General features: G+C 36.2%; 1 protein-coding gene across 4 annotated transcripts in view; it reads right to left on the bottom strand.

Annotated features, from left to right (window-relative positions):
- Window positions 1–327: 327 nt before the first annotated feature.
- The window catches only part of AGTPBP1 (ATP/GTP binding carboxypeptidase 1), a 130,483-nt gene continuing 115,453 nt past the window's right edge, over window positions 328–15,357 (bottom strand). For 3 of the 4 annotated variants that reach the window (XM_039875634.1, XM_039875636.1, XM_039875635.1), the window contains one exon: window positions 328–1,070. In XM_039875634.1, coding sequence (XP_039731568.1) covers window positions 902–1,070 — 169 coding nt within the window. In that variant the 3' untranslated portion in view covers window positions 328–901. Of the gene's footprint in view, window positions 1,071–4,687; window positions 6,802–15,357 lie in introns of those variants that run through there. The other variant, XM_039875637.1, reaches the window with a different exon arrangement.

Genomic DNA, 15,357 nt, shown 5'->3' with positions numbered 1-15,357 from the left:
TACAGCTCAGGAAATGCTAAATCAGCTTATATACGAATACACATTTAATACTGGATCTTATCTTCGCTGCATTTTTAAAGCTTCCTAACAAACTGACTGCAGTGATAAACTGTAGGTGCACACAAGACACAATTTTAGACAAAAGAGCTATTCAAATACATCTTTGACAACAGGTAAAGGTATAACTATACTAAAGAAACACTAGTAAATTAAGTTTTTTTCACAAATTTTTATCAGTGTATTCAGGTGTTGGAATTTTACAGTATTTTCACAAAAATTCTATAAACCAAGAAACTGAACTGGTTAAAAAGGATGACAAAATGAAAGCAACATTTAACATAGTTTTTATTTAATTTTGGTAAGTGTAGAATGTAATGGTTTCAAGGCAGACTCTGGATTATTTCAGTCACGACTCAATAGTTAACATGATTCTGAAGAGCAGTCTTATCTTCAATATCTACCCACCCCTACACAGACACATCTAGAGAAATCCATGTACACATATATTAGTTTTCAAAAGCTCAATATTTTCAACAACTCTAGAATTCAGATTCTATATTCTCACACACTTCAAAATCATCCATTTGATGTAGGATATAACTATGAGGAGAAAAAAATTCATGCAATGATACTCAGGTTTTTTGTTAAAAAAACGTAAATACAACATTTGATAATTCAATGCTATATAAAGTGCATTAAATAGCTAAAATAAAACAAGGGCCAATTTTATCATGAATTAATAACACATTTATTGTCTTGAAACCAAACAGGCCCCAATTTTTATCTTTCTGAGTCAGCTCTCTATAAACTCATTTCTCTTAAACTTCCTGTGTAATAAAAACCAAGATATTTCATTTCATCTTTGCTTCTTTACAAGAGATGGCAGAGGGCTCAAGGTAGGTTATGTTCGTGATGATTCAGAGTCAGAAAGTACTTCTTCTTGAGCAGAAGGTTCATAATCTCCTGCATTTTCAGCCAATTCAATATCTAACTCATCATTACTTTCTGCACTGTAATCAACTTCTTCAAGGAATCGAGGTTCATCTTCATCCAAAACATAAGTAGTAGGGCTGTAGCCAAAGCACACAGAACATATAAGACTTCATTAGATTTTAAGGTGCTAGCATAAGATTATTTTGGCCACACTGGATTAATCTTGATTTCAGTATAATAAAAGTAGTTGAGTTAACTTTTAAAATGTTATCCAAATGAGCAAGTGATTTATAATAGTTCAACCTCCCCTGCATTGACAATAAAGGGTAAATGCTAATTTTTAACTGTATTACAAAAGTGTCAATATACATCCTACAATTAGACAGCAACAAAAAACAACAGGCTCTCTCATTAGGTTACTTCTTTGAAGGATTTCATCAATTTGCAGGCTTAAAATTTCTATTTTAATCACTGTAAACCACGCAACAGCTCTTTTCCATAGGCTTCATTAAAAACTGTATTTAATTGGGTCCTCCAGTTATGCACTGACACTACTTACTCTGAGTCTGTAAAGTGATCATTTGCCATAAAGAGAGCCCATATACCCATCCTCACAGTTTCTATCAGTGAAAAATAAAAATGAAAAACAAGCGAACACTCCACACCCAGATTAATTACTTTCCCTTGGGACTTAGAATAAGATATCTGCTTAAAAGCACTAAGTGCTTCTAAATATTTCATTAGGTAAATTCTTTGGGGTTAAGACAACCTTTCCACTAGGGTAGCATATTATTTTGTCAAAAAATAATTGTGTGCTGATTTCTCTCCATTTGGGAGATTTTACACACACACACACACACACACACACACACACACACACAGAAACACTACAGGAACATTTCAATGTCCCCATTTTGTGACCAAAACTATCTTAATTTCATACAGATGTATTCCACCTGCTTCCACGAAAATTTCCCATAATTGATGCAATTAAAAGCCATAAAATCAGACAATAAAAAGGGAACAATAATCTGTTAAAATGAGCAGAGAAGCAGATGTCATTAGGCACCTAAAATGAAAGAATTCCTGCAACTGCTATTAAATTTGGGTCAGCTATCTGGACATTTGGGCAAGAAAGACAAGTTAATAGATTATATGGCTCTAGCTTTCTAAAAAGAAAGCAAAACTCATCTGGTTAGAGTATCCTTTTTCCTAGAATTGTTTTGATTGTGCTTATTAAAGAAAAGAGAAAAATATACTACAAAACCATCTTGATCTTATATATAGCAAACTTCCTCTTACAAGTTCTGAGCTTGCACTGTGATAGAACAGTCCTGATAAATCAAGCTGAATGGCTTGGAGGGTTATGTGAGACTTTACAACACACCTCACACTCACAAGAACAATTTCACCACTTTCAATTACGCAACTAAAGAATTTATCGTTGACTGTTAGGTCTTTGGCGGGGGGCAGGGGGGAGGCGGGAAGGTTAGATTAAAAGAAAAAATTTGCCTTTCAAAATGACAAATATTCTTTCTTTGTTTTGAAAAACAATAACTCATTCCTCCTTGACCTTGGTATTTCAAATTCTCAGGGTGTCCCAGGGAGTTCTGAGACTGAAGCAAAGGAGGAGGAAAGAGAAGTGAAGAGAGAAAACAAGAAAACACAAATCTCTTGCCAAATACTTGCTTGTTTTCTTCCTGGAGACTGTTGTAATAAGAAGAAATAATCACAGAAATGCAAAGAAGGAGATAGATTTGCTCAAGAGCCACATAGTACACTGGTACAGGGGCTGGGGAAACCAGCCAGGCCTGCAGAAGCCGACTCCAGTGACCAGGTGCAGAGGCCAGAGTGGCGTAGACGTCCAGCGGCATCATGGGCTCTCCTAGCGGGCAGGAAGAGCACAGAATCCACATGGTGGATGGGTGGGCAGGCAAGCATGGTTCGGAAGATCTACAGACAGCAGAATTTCATACACATATACATACACCCCTCCACTACCACCAAGGAAAACAAGACTGACATAAACGAAAATGGGTGCAGGAAGCCCAGCCACTATACCGGGGTCAGAGCAAAGACCTAGTTCTACAACAGGAAGCTGGACACTAGGAAATTTATCTGCCTGAACTAAGGGAAAGGGTCTAAAGAAAAAGCCTCGTCTTATAAGCTATTAAATCAGTGAGGAAACAGAAAGAGAGAAGTATAACTTAGGAACAACAAAGATGCCCAGGATTCCAGACAAAAGAGTTCCCAGACAGCAAGGGGACTTGGACAAATGCTTGGTATCAGAGGCTGGTAAGCACTTATAAGACAGAGAAGCACAACCGGGACGATGACAAGCTCCTAGAAATTTAAAAAGAAATTCTACAACAGGGAACATTCAGGGCTCTAGACCCAGATAATAACTTGACCTTTTCAGTTCTTAATCTTGGCTCATTCATATGCTGATTGTAACATGAACTTCATTCATGTTCTAGCATTACCCAATCTTATACTCAGGAGTAGACCAGTTTCATACTCATTCCACTCCCGTAAGCCACGCTGGCCCTAATGTTTGACTCCTGCCTCTGCAGGTCCTAACAAAATCATGCTCCTACTTTATAGCGGAAGAGAACATCCAGCAATGGTGATGGGGCCATCAGTGCTAAATCTGTGTCTGTGTGTGTGTGTGTGTGTGTGTTTGGGGTGCGGAACGGGCAAGAAGGGAGAGGAGAGATCAGCAGATCTAGTTGTAAGCAGCTGGGGAAAGGTAAGGAAGAAGATTGCAACCCCCATCGCTCCACTGAAAGCAGCCTTCTTATTGCTATTCCAGTTGCCACTTTCCAGTCCATTTTTTCCTAGATTTCTCTGCTGTACTTAGCTGTGGTGAGAATTCTGACACACCTCTCTTCTGGTTTGCTTCATTCCCCTGTTTTTCTTAATGCTGACTGAGTACCCCTCATCCTTTGTGTATGCGTCAAAAATAAGTGCTTATAAAAAGGCTCTCACTGTTCTTATATACACACCCTCTTTGAGTGAACTCATATATTTTAATTTACCTTCTGATCATTTCCAATTCCAAATTTCTAGCCCCACCTTCTCCCTTGAACTTCTCCTGTGTATGCATGGACTCACTAATATGTTCACATGGCTATCTTGCATGTTCCTTGAACGTAACATGTTCACAACTGAATTCATTGTTCTCGCCACCAAGCCTTCTCTTTTTGTAGTTTCTCAGTATCATTCACTGAGTCATAAAACCAAAATTCTCAGCAAGTAAGTCTTGCCAATCAATTTCCAGACCACTCCTTGCCTCACACTTTACAAGCCTTTACTGACATTGTTTCCTCTGCTTCAGACATACCTCCCACCTTTCTTCTCCCAGCTACTCATATTTCTTTTAAACCACAACCTAGGCTCATCTTTCAACTTTCTTCCTTTCTAAAGACCATCTTGAGATAAGAGCCCTTTCTCCATATTCCCTTTGTACCCTGCATGAACATTATCCGATGACTTCTTGTATGCAGTGAAACCATCTATTTGGGAGCCTGTCTCCTCAGTACTAAATCGTAAATGTCGTAAGGTCAGAAACTGACTTACCCATCTTACTACTGCTTGTCATGTCCTGGCAGTGCCTGACACATGGTTGGCCTCAAACAAAAGTTTGCTGAAATCTTTACGAGAAGCCAAGAGGTCCACAATCACCAATTTTCACATTACCAACCCTCTCCCACTTTAGCAAAAACACTCAAGGCACAAGACCAACCACAGCAACTCAGCTTTACTTTTAATAATTATTCCAACATATGTTTTAAGCACTTTGCAACTTAAGTTCCTTCATATACATTATCTCACTTAAGAGAAATACTTTAAGGTAATCTGCCCTAGGATTATAAAATAATCAATCCCTTTCCATTAGCAGATAAGAATTCAGACATTATTTCAATCAAAAAAAAAGAATGTCTAATCAGCATTTAATTCTTTCCCATCACTATTACTTTGTTTTCCCATCACTATTTCCTTGTTCTCCTCATTTTCTTCACTTAACTTTACTCTTTTTGTCCTGTTTTTGCTTCATTCTTCAATAGCTGTCTCAAATACACTTGCTTTAACATCTTTCTGTTATGGATTTTAATTCTTAGGGTAAAGATGACTAAGCCAAAAACAATGTAATAAGAAATATTTCAGTCTAAAAGAGAATAGCATTTTAGTCCAAAAACAAATCCTCCTCAGGCTGCTTCATGAAAAACATCAAAATCATCAGCCAAAGGGCCTTCTCACAAGATTAATGCATTCAAATTCTCTGCTATATGCTATCATTATGATGCAGAAAAGCTTTATAATTACAACTGATTTCTAAAGATAGCAAAAAGTTGATTCAAAGTTTTCTGGCTATCCTTATATTAAACTATTAAGCACTGCACAAAATTAAACCTAAAAGATTCCCCATTTTCCTCAAATGTACACCCATCTGCTTCCATTAGAGCTGACTGGACATCCGTGACATCAGAATGTGGATCTTCAGCTCTGTTACCTATACGAGCATGAAAGAAACAAACACTGCATATGGAGTCAGAAATTCTGCGTCTGTGCCTCTGCTCTTCTACTAACCAGCTGCGTGACCTTCAGCAAGTCACCTACTCTCTTCGAGCACTGGATCTGCTCAGGTGTAAAGCCAGGATAACACAAGCCCTACTACTTCACAAGGTTGTTCGGCTCAAAGTAGGTATATTTATAAACTCTTAAGCTGTACAAATATAAAATGTTATTATGACATGAATAAAACCACCTTGTTATGGAAAAAAGTAGTAAATCAGTCCTTCTCAATTCCAAAAGAGCCTAGACAATAAGCTGAATGGGACTAAAAACACTGTTTTACCTTGCAATTCAGAGTCATCCCTTAACTTTGCACTCTGCTACAATTTTGAGACTAACATACCTGTTTTAATACAGTACGATAAAGATATCCTGGGAGAGAATATCTGAAACTGATGCACAAACAGAAAAATATTCTATTGCCCAAATTATAAGCAATCTGTGACTTGCTGATTGTATCTTTCTTGTGTTGAAATATCAGGACTAAGGTGAAAGCAAATGCCTATCTACACAAATATTATAGAATATTTTATTTACATAATTTGATTCCTATCTTATTAGAGATATAGCATTTACCATATATCACAAAGTAACAAAATTATCCATAGAAAATACAAAGAACAATTTTTGCCTATCTTAAGTGACCACAGCATACACACAAGTACTTGGACACACGTGCACATGCACATAGACACATTCAGAGTTAGTGTACAGAATATCTAACCAAAAAAATATTTATCTATTTGGGGGGAAAAAAAGGAAAGAAAGTAGCTAATCTACTGGTACTTGGTTGAGGAAAAAAAAAAAACGGATAACTAAGCTGCCTTTGGGAAACGGTAATACAATTAGATGCAATTCCTGTTTATGCTGGGAATTACTAGATGCATGATCTTGGGTAAATTCATCCCTGAGCCTCGGTTTACACACATATATAAAGGGGTTACAATACCATCTGTCTCTGATCATTCTCAGAACACTAGAATCTCTGAGACAATAATTAAACTTAACACAAATTCACAACGGGCGAGCATGTCAGGCGTCCCAGGACCACTCCAGATTTAGTGATTTGCTAGGGACTCACAGGATTCAGCACACAGTTATATTCACAGTTATAACTTATTACAGTGAAAGGATACAAAGTAAAATCAACCAAGAGAAAAGGTGCGTGGGGCAAAGTCCAGAGGAAACCAAGGCCAGGCAAGGGCAGCTGCTAATAGGCAGAGAAGTCATCAGAGCTTTCAGCAATTTCAAAGGATTGTAGGCAAAAATTGGAGTTCAGAGCTGCCAAGTTTCCTGAAAGAAGGGAGTTGTAGAGATGTGACCCCAACAGTTTTCCCCTAGAGGCATCTGACATATTCTTAAAATACACAGTACATAAGAGGCTGAAAAGCAAAGCAGAAAGCAGCAAAACAAACAAAACAAAATAAACACAGATTTTTTTTGGCAGTCTTGTGGTGCTGAGGAAAGGAGAAGCCCTAGGCCTTCAATTATGACCTCTGGAGGGCTATGACCTAGAAAGGAGGGAGGAGTAAATCAAGGGTTAAACAAGTTCCACAAGTTTTGCAAACCCACCTCAAGTCAGCTAGGTCCCTCAGTGGACTGAGATCTGCCCTCCTCTACAGCCTGCTAAAGTATAGAATGAATCCCCTTTGAAGGAATATGTATTCTTCCTTATTCTGATATACTATATTCTTATTTTAAATTCTCAAACAGACACATGACAGGAATAACTTCATTCTTCTAAGAGGCCACTAAGAATATATCACATAAATATCTATAAATATATATGGTCAGCAAATTACCTATATTCAGAAATGAGTGACAGAGGAACAAAAGAATGGAGGCCCAGTCCAGAGAGACTGCCCAGAGAACACCCCATTGGAAGTTACAGAATCTCTCCTGCATCCCAGGAGACAAAGGACAAGGGGCCATAACCTATAGCTGGTTTATTATGGCCACAGATGCTTATACAGAAGGTACTACCCTAACCTACCCACAACCTCAGCCTCATTATGCCATCATTATAATGTTTATGTCCAGAAGTTCATGAATCTAATTATAACAGACTAAATTCTGGGTAAGCACATGCACACTAGGCAAAGAGTTATATAGCAGGCAAGTGTCAATCAAAATGCCCTCACATGCCAATCACCTAGGAATGCCTTTGTAACCACCCACCACAGCCCAGATGTAATAAAGACCTTCCCACTTCTGCATTGTTATAGCCCTCTTCACTGAGAACCAGCTCCTCCTTTGGCAGGCACTCTTATCTTTTATCTTTTTACCTCCCAAATTACATAGGGCTACAGCCTTCCTTGGCATAGCCTGTCTCCTTCTAAATATACTTTTAATAAATCTTACTTTTTCTAAATCTCACTGACCTATAACTCTTTGCTACGTCAATGGGACAGAACCGAGGAAAATTCTAACTGCACTTCTGCATCATGACCCACCCATGCAACTGGGGCACCCCAAGTGGTAACAATATGATCTTCAATTACATGGCATGATTTACCTGCCTAGAAAATCCCCCAGTAGTAATTATAGCTATAAGAATTTTCTACATGGTAGCCATAAATGACTCTCACAAATATAAATCAGACTAAAGTATGTGTATTACAGTCACTAAAAAGGAAGATCTTTTAAAATTAGCTTGATTAAATGGTAAACTGTACATTAAAAATAAAGCACATTAAGACCAGTAAGCTTTACTACATAGCTAGGTATTAGATACTGCTAATATTTGGCCACAAAGGATCTATATTGACAGAGACTCTCTCCTTGACCAAACTTAAGACAGGGTCCTCAAAGTCCTCTTGCAGATTAAGCCCTGACCTTAGAGTCTGACCTTAGGTTCTGACCTTAGTCCAGAGGCTCTGCCTTCTTACTCCAGTTTCAGCAATAATCCTTTTGGGTCAGTTTATCAAAAATCCCCCACTCTCAATATCCAATCGCTCTGGCCTGCTTTCAGCAAAATTCTGTCAAGTCTGTTTAGCCAGCATCTCCCTCACCGCCCCCACCCCAACACGTTTCTCCTTAGTAATTTTCGATCCATCAATCCCCACTCTACTCCTTAGTTATAAATTTCCATTTTTCCTCATGGTATTCAGAGATAAGCCCAACTTCTCTCCCCTACTGCAAAACTTCATGTAGCAGTCCTCTTGAATAAAGTCTGCCTTCTCATTCTTCAACAAGTATCATGAATAATTTTTTTCTTTAATAATATTACTTTTTCTCAGGACAAAGAGTTACTATATACTTATAAACACTATCTTCACATAAAGAAAGTATGAATAATATAGAGTTTACTATTTCATTCTAGTATTAATAGTCTGCAGCAATCAATATAACTAACGATAACTTCAAGGCACTCTCTTATAATGCTAGGGACAGAGGTTAGATAGAGCCTTTAACCAAGGAACATCATGTTTACTTGTCCAGAGACCTACAGTCATTTCCTATATCTTATTAGAAAAGTGCCCTATCTTTATCAAAACACATCAAATTAGAATTTTTTTTAAGTGGTAACACAAAGTAGAACTAATGCTAAGCATATTTTAGAGGCTTTCTCCATCTTAAATCCTATTTACTTTATTAGGTGCATTAGGAAAAATTTCTCATCAAATTTTCTAATGTTCATGCTGTATGCACAAAACAATATTAAGTACTGATACATGCTATAATATGGATGAACCTCAAAAACGAGCAATGTGAAAGAAGTCAGACATAAAAGGTCACACACTGTATAATTCCATTTATTTGAAATAACCAGAATAGGTAAATCCATAGAGGCATGAAGCAGACTAGTGGTTGCCAGAGGCTGGATGTGACTGCTTAATGAGTATGAGGGTCTCTTTCGGGTGGGGATAAAAAAATGTTTTGGAATTAGATAGAGGTGACATATGGTTGCACAATATTGTATGTACCAAAATGCCACTATGTTGTTCACTTTAAATGGTTAGTTTTATGCTGTGTAAATTTCATCTCAATTAAAAAAAAAGTCTAAATATTGTTTGATTATAAGACAGTAATTAGGCTTCATTTAAACATGGGCATATTTTTTATTATGATAAAATATTGTAAAGTTTGGTATTTTTCAACTTCACTTTCCTATAATGTTTTAACATACACAAACTTCAACTACTTCTTCCATATGCCTAATATAGTGAAATTTCTTCATCACTGCAATATCCTAATGAGAAGTATGGTTAAATGTTTTATCTGTTTTCCAGTCTTTTAAATGAGGGTCACTAATAAGACTATTTAATAGTTCAGGTGACAGGTAAAATAAAAAGACTTTTTTGAAGTCCAAAAAATACTATAAGCTTTTAAATAAGTCTTACCAATTTTCCCAGCTTTGACCTAAGAAGAGTAGCACACCTCCTCAGAAAGACATAATGCAGACTTAGTGTATTAGATGGAATTTTTATGATATAACCAATACAACTTGATAAAATTAAAATGATTTATATGTGGTAAATTCCAATGAATGTCCTGGTATATACAACATAATTAATTTTCAAAGACAGGTTTCACTGAAAATGAAGTTCTATGACTTGTGGTAAACATCGGTGGATCTCAAAAGATACTAATGTGAGAGTAAAAGAATAACGTTTTAAAAAGGATAACCCATAAGGAAAAGAAAATTGGAGAGGAGAAAAGAGCAAAGAAGAGATATCAGCAACATGCTGGAAGATGGAAGAAGATGGATGAAACAAATGGGCTTGAGTTCCAACCTCCTTTACTTTGCTAAGTACCTACAGTAGGAGAAGCTTAGGAAAAACATGCTATTTGCCTCACAAAGCCCTAGAAAAGTTCAGGAATTGGAAATACTGGTTATCAGGGTGTAACTGAAACCAGAAGAACTGGTTAAAAGGTTTTTATAGAAAGCAGTTAAACTTTCCGATCTCCTTCCTCAGGTTATCCTCTAGTTCAGAAACAAGAAAAGTTAACTTTGTAAAGACTTATCAGAGGGGCTATTCACTTAGGGCCAAAAGTCAGAACAAGATAGAAGTAGGGAGAATAAGTGAAGGTTTGCTCAAAAGTAAGTCCTGCTGGGCTCCCCATGCTAGACAGGACTTACGGCCCTGGGAAATATTTTTCATTTTTTAAAAAAATCACCCTGCTCACCAAGGAGTTTTGTTATTTAGACATTTTTTCCTAATCTCTCCTTAATTAACTACAATTAAGAATTTAAATATAAATTTCATATCAGATTAGACCCAGCCTAAGAGAGCATGGGTGAATTAAAGGTTAGTTAAAAAAAAACAAAATCCAAAGGAAAGCACAGAGACAAAAGAATAGAAACTTATTCATGAGAGTAAAAGACACAGAGGGTATAGTGAAAAGGTCAAACTTAAATGTAAATGGAGTTCTAGAAAGGAGATAATGGGACAGAATCAGTGTTTGAAGAGAAAATGGTTAAGAATTTCCCCAAATTGATAGAAGACACCAAGCTGCAAATTTAAGAAATCTTGTGAACCCCATACGAAATAAATAAAATCATATCTAGGTAAAACCCCTTAAATACCAAAGAAAAAGAGAAATTCATAAAAGCAACTTAGCCTTAGAAGTCAGATTGCTTTCAAATGGGCAATGACTCTACGGCCATGCCACCCTGAACAAGAAAAAAATCAATATAAATCTAAAATCAATCTAAAATCTATCAATCTAAAAGAAGGCAAAATGAACAAACAAAAACCACAAAGCAAGTGCAGCAAATAGAAAGCAAATAATAAGCTGGTAGATTTACATCTAAATATGTCAATAGTTATAATAAATGTAAATAAACTAAATATCTAATTAAAATTTTTATGAAAATAACTATGTTATGCTTATAAGAAATATATAATATAAAGAGACAGAAAGGTTAAAAATAAACACTAAATAAAAAGAAAGTTACAGCTTATATATACATAGTAATAGCAATATGGTTAAAAAATCTGTCAGCTTTTTAATATAAAATCTTACATTCAGAAGTTTCAAGCTTTCCAAGGAAAATAATTTTACAGGTCAGTAGTTTTTAAGCTTTATTCAACTTATAACTGATTTTTAGATTTCCACTGTTATTTATAAAACTAAACTTATATTTTACTGAATGAAGCAACTGTACATATGCAAAATAGAATGACTGGAAACTTAATTTTCATAATTATCATAGATTCACCTTGAATAAGCCTCTTACCTTTTTCTTAGTTTATTTTAAAAAATTCAAGTGCTATGTGCCAAATACCTGCTAGTTTACACTGCTGTGAAGACTAATTATTTGACATCTATAAATGAGTTACTGATTACTTTGATAAAGGCAGTTAATATCTATTACTCTATGTCAATAATATCTATTATTCCAAGCTTACTTGACATAGATTGCCTATAAATGAAAATAAATTCGTCAACAACAACTATATACTCTATCTTGGGAAATAGTTAAGATCAAGGAAGATAAAAATTTAATTAAGCACTAATAAAACCATCCACATTGAACACAGAAAAAAGAAAAAAAGAAGAAGAAAAATTTGGCAGGAAAGATGGGTTTGAAAGATTTTTTAAAAAGTCAAGTCACTAAAAAAAAATTGGGAGAACTCATATTTATTAGGTTGATACCTCAATTTCTCATTAGGACCAAGAAACAGAAAATTATCAAGGAAAAGAAGGGATCCAGACGAGTATAGACAATAAGAAAAAAGGACAAGGTGGTAATTTTGGTAAAAGTGGTAAAATGGTAAATATTATCATTACCCTCTTCACTCAAGCATGGGAATGTGATTTCACCAGCTTCTGATTCCATATTCAATCATCTCCTCTGCTACCTGATACTATACCTCCTCAAACGATCACTGCCACATTACCTTATTTCAGCTCTCATCCTCCTCACAAACACGAATGATTCCAAATAACTTCAAGAGTTTTTTTGCCTCTACCCTCCCCAGCTTCAATCAAATCTATACACTATTTTCAGATGAAAACCGCCACTCAGCATCCTTTGAAGCCTGGTGGCTTCAAAACTCTTAGCTACCTAAAGAAAAAAGTCTACTGTCCTTACACTGGTATTTAGAGCACTGTGAGAGAAGCCCCCACCCCATGCCCCGTCCCTTCCGCCCGCAGGGCAACCTAATCTAACTGAATTTTTAAATTTGATACAGTAACCTACCACTTCGACTCAGTATGTATATGGCACTATGCAAGACACTAAGACTGACACACTAGACAGTGCTGAAGGGCAAAGATGTAGTCCCAGAGGTTTACTACGAATTAGCTAGGCAGGTGTGAGTAAAAAAATTCTCTTAAAAGCTCGTTTAGAAAAGTACGTTTTGTGATCCCAGTTATCCCTGCTCTAAACACAGAGTGATGATAGATAAAATTTTAAAAAGGAAAACAAAAAAGAGACAGATGCATATAGAAACAAGATAAACATCTCCTTGGACCAGAAAGAGAAAAGAAACACAAAAACAGATCATGGGCCCCCTGAACTCCAGATCCAAGAGCAGGCAGCAATAACTCCTTCACGGCAACAGGGAGGCTTAAAGGTGTCCTAGAGTCAGGGAACTAAACCCGGACTCATGAGAATCAAGCAGCTGGAATGAGGCTTCCCTTCCCACTTAAGAAAGGAGGCTAAAAAAAATAAGGCTGAGACTTCTGCCTAAGGCTAAAGATTTTATAAAGTTGCAATTACTAAGTAAGAAAGATGGAGACAAAGAATCACACCTAGAACCCTCATGAACTCAATGACTTGTCCAGAAAAACCCTCAACATCACTGAAGAATAGGAAGTTGGAAATGCTAATATAAGACTAATATAATGCTATCATAAGCTAATATAAATTTGGACTGGAGCCTTGAGAGGGTCATGTAGAAGCAATCGCAAATCATTAAGGAGTTAAAGGGAGAGACTTGAAAGGGCTAGTAGGGGAGGGTGGCTCTCTTTTAAAATGACTTGCAAACTACAAAACTCATGAGAAACTGTTGGTGAACTTACCAACATAATAAAATTAATGGTACAATCTACAAATGGCTTTGAAAGTGTTCAGGGTCTTCAAAGAAGGAAAGAATAATAATCATAAGAATAAACAAGATCATGAAATAAAAACACCCAGAAACAAAAAGAACCAATAGATGTGAAATATATAGCCTTTAAAATAAAAACCTCCCATGAGATGAACTCTAGACTGAAAACAATTGAATAGTTAGTGAATTATAAAATGCTACTGAAGAATTTACCTAGACTGCAGCAGAGACAGAAAATATGAAAAAATAGTTAAGAGATATGCATGGAGAACAGATTGAGAAGCTCCCATATCGGAATTCTGGAAGAACAGAATAAAAGAAATGATAAAGAAGCAATTTTCAAAGATGAAATGATTGAGAAATTTTCAAAATTGAAGAGAAGTCCTCAAATTATAAAGTGCATTAGAAGGGTCAAGAAAGGTTTATGATTTTAAATATACCACTCCTAAACACAACACACTGAAACTGAATAGCATTGAGTACAAGGATAAAATCTTAAAGAAGCGGAGGCACAGATGTTTGGTAGAGGAAAAAGCAAATACAAAGACCCTGGGGTAATAAACAGATTTGTATGTTTGAGAATATACTATTCAAGGTGTGGTCGATAAACCAATGTGGTCCACAAATTCTCTGTTACTGGTCCATGATGACAAAAGTATACGAATTAAAATGAAGTGTTCAAAAACTTTTTTAACAAGTTAATATAAAAATTATATGTCTGGTGAATCTCATAATTAAAAATTGGAGCTTTTTTGTATTCCTTGGGGGCTTCTCTTTCACTTTTATAGTAGTTCATTCTTCTTAATTTTTATCCAAGTATCAATCCATAACAAACTGGAAAATAAAAACTAGCCTTTTGTTATAGCTAGTTTAGAAGCACTGTTTTAAAATTTTAAAGATGGTCAGTGCTGTTGGAATAGTAAGAATACAAAGTGAGAGTAAGACAAGCTGAAGCGGGAGAAGAAGGTGTGGATGGCTCATTCTGGACCTCAGAGATTCTGATAATGGATATACTCCATATACCTGGGAAACAACTGAAGGTTTTTAAGCAGGACATACCAAGAAGCCAGAGGATAAAAAAGTAGAGGGAAAAAGACCAGTCAGAAGGCTATTGGAATAGTGCAGGCAAGAGATGATGGCGGTCTGGACTAGAGTAAGGGCAGAGGTAGTGGAGAGAAATGGAAATATCTGAGAAATATTTTAGAGGAGGAATCAGAAAGACCTGGGGGATGAATTGGATTACGGGTAAGAAATGGAGACGGAGATGTGAAGAATCAGATTTCTGACATGAGCAACTGGGTGGATGGAGGTGGATATGGATGAATAGGTTTGTCTGGGGAACAGAAATCACAAGGTGAGTTTTTAGACACGTTACTTTTGTGTCCAAGTATATATAATCAAGTTGGAAGCTGAATATACAGGTCTAAAACTCAGAAGAGAGGTCTGGGAAATTACAAGTATTCTGAAATTGTCAACACACATATAATTTAAAGTCACTGGAATAAATATCACCTACAGAAAGCATGTAGGGTAAGAAGAAAAGTGAAAGAGGAGAAAAAGCAAAGAAGATGGAGAAGAAATGCTCAAAGGAAAGTTTATGAACACCCCAACTCCCCTTTTTTGCCTCAACAAATAAAACCCAAGTGATCTATGTTACATTCGCTATGGCTTTTATTCCAAGGAAATTGTTATCAATGATCTCTAATGCATAGTAAAACTAAAGCATGATTATCAAAAGGTAGGAAAAAGAGGGAAAGGTGAGAAATATGTACACCTTCCCTTCTATACACATTACCAGTAACACAAATAACACAAGTATTTACAGTGATTCCTGAAAGTTTCTAAG

This window comes from Pteropus medius, unplaced genomic scaffold (genome assembly GCF_902729225.1).
Source record: "Pteropus medius unplaced genomic scaffold, Ma_sr-lr_union100, whole genome shotgun sequence".
In the NCBI taxonomy this organism is placed as follows: domain Eukaryota; kingdom Metazoa; phylum Chordata; class Mammalia; order Chiroptera; family Pteropodidae; genus Pteropus; species Pteropus medius.
This window is presented reverse-complemented; position numbering and strand designations above follow the sequence as displayed.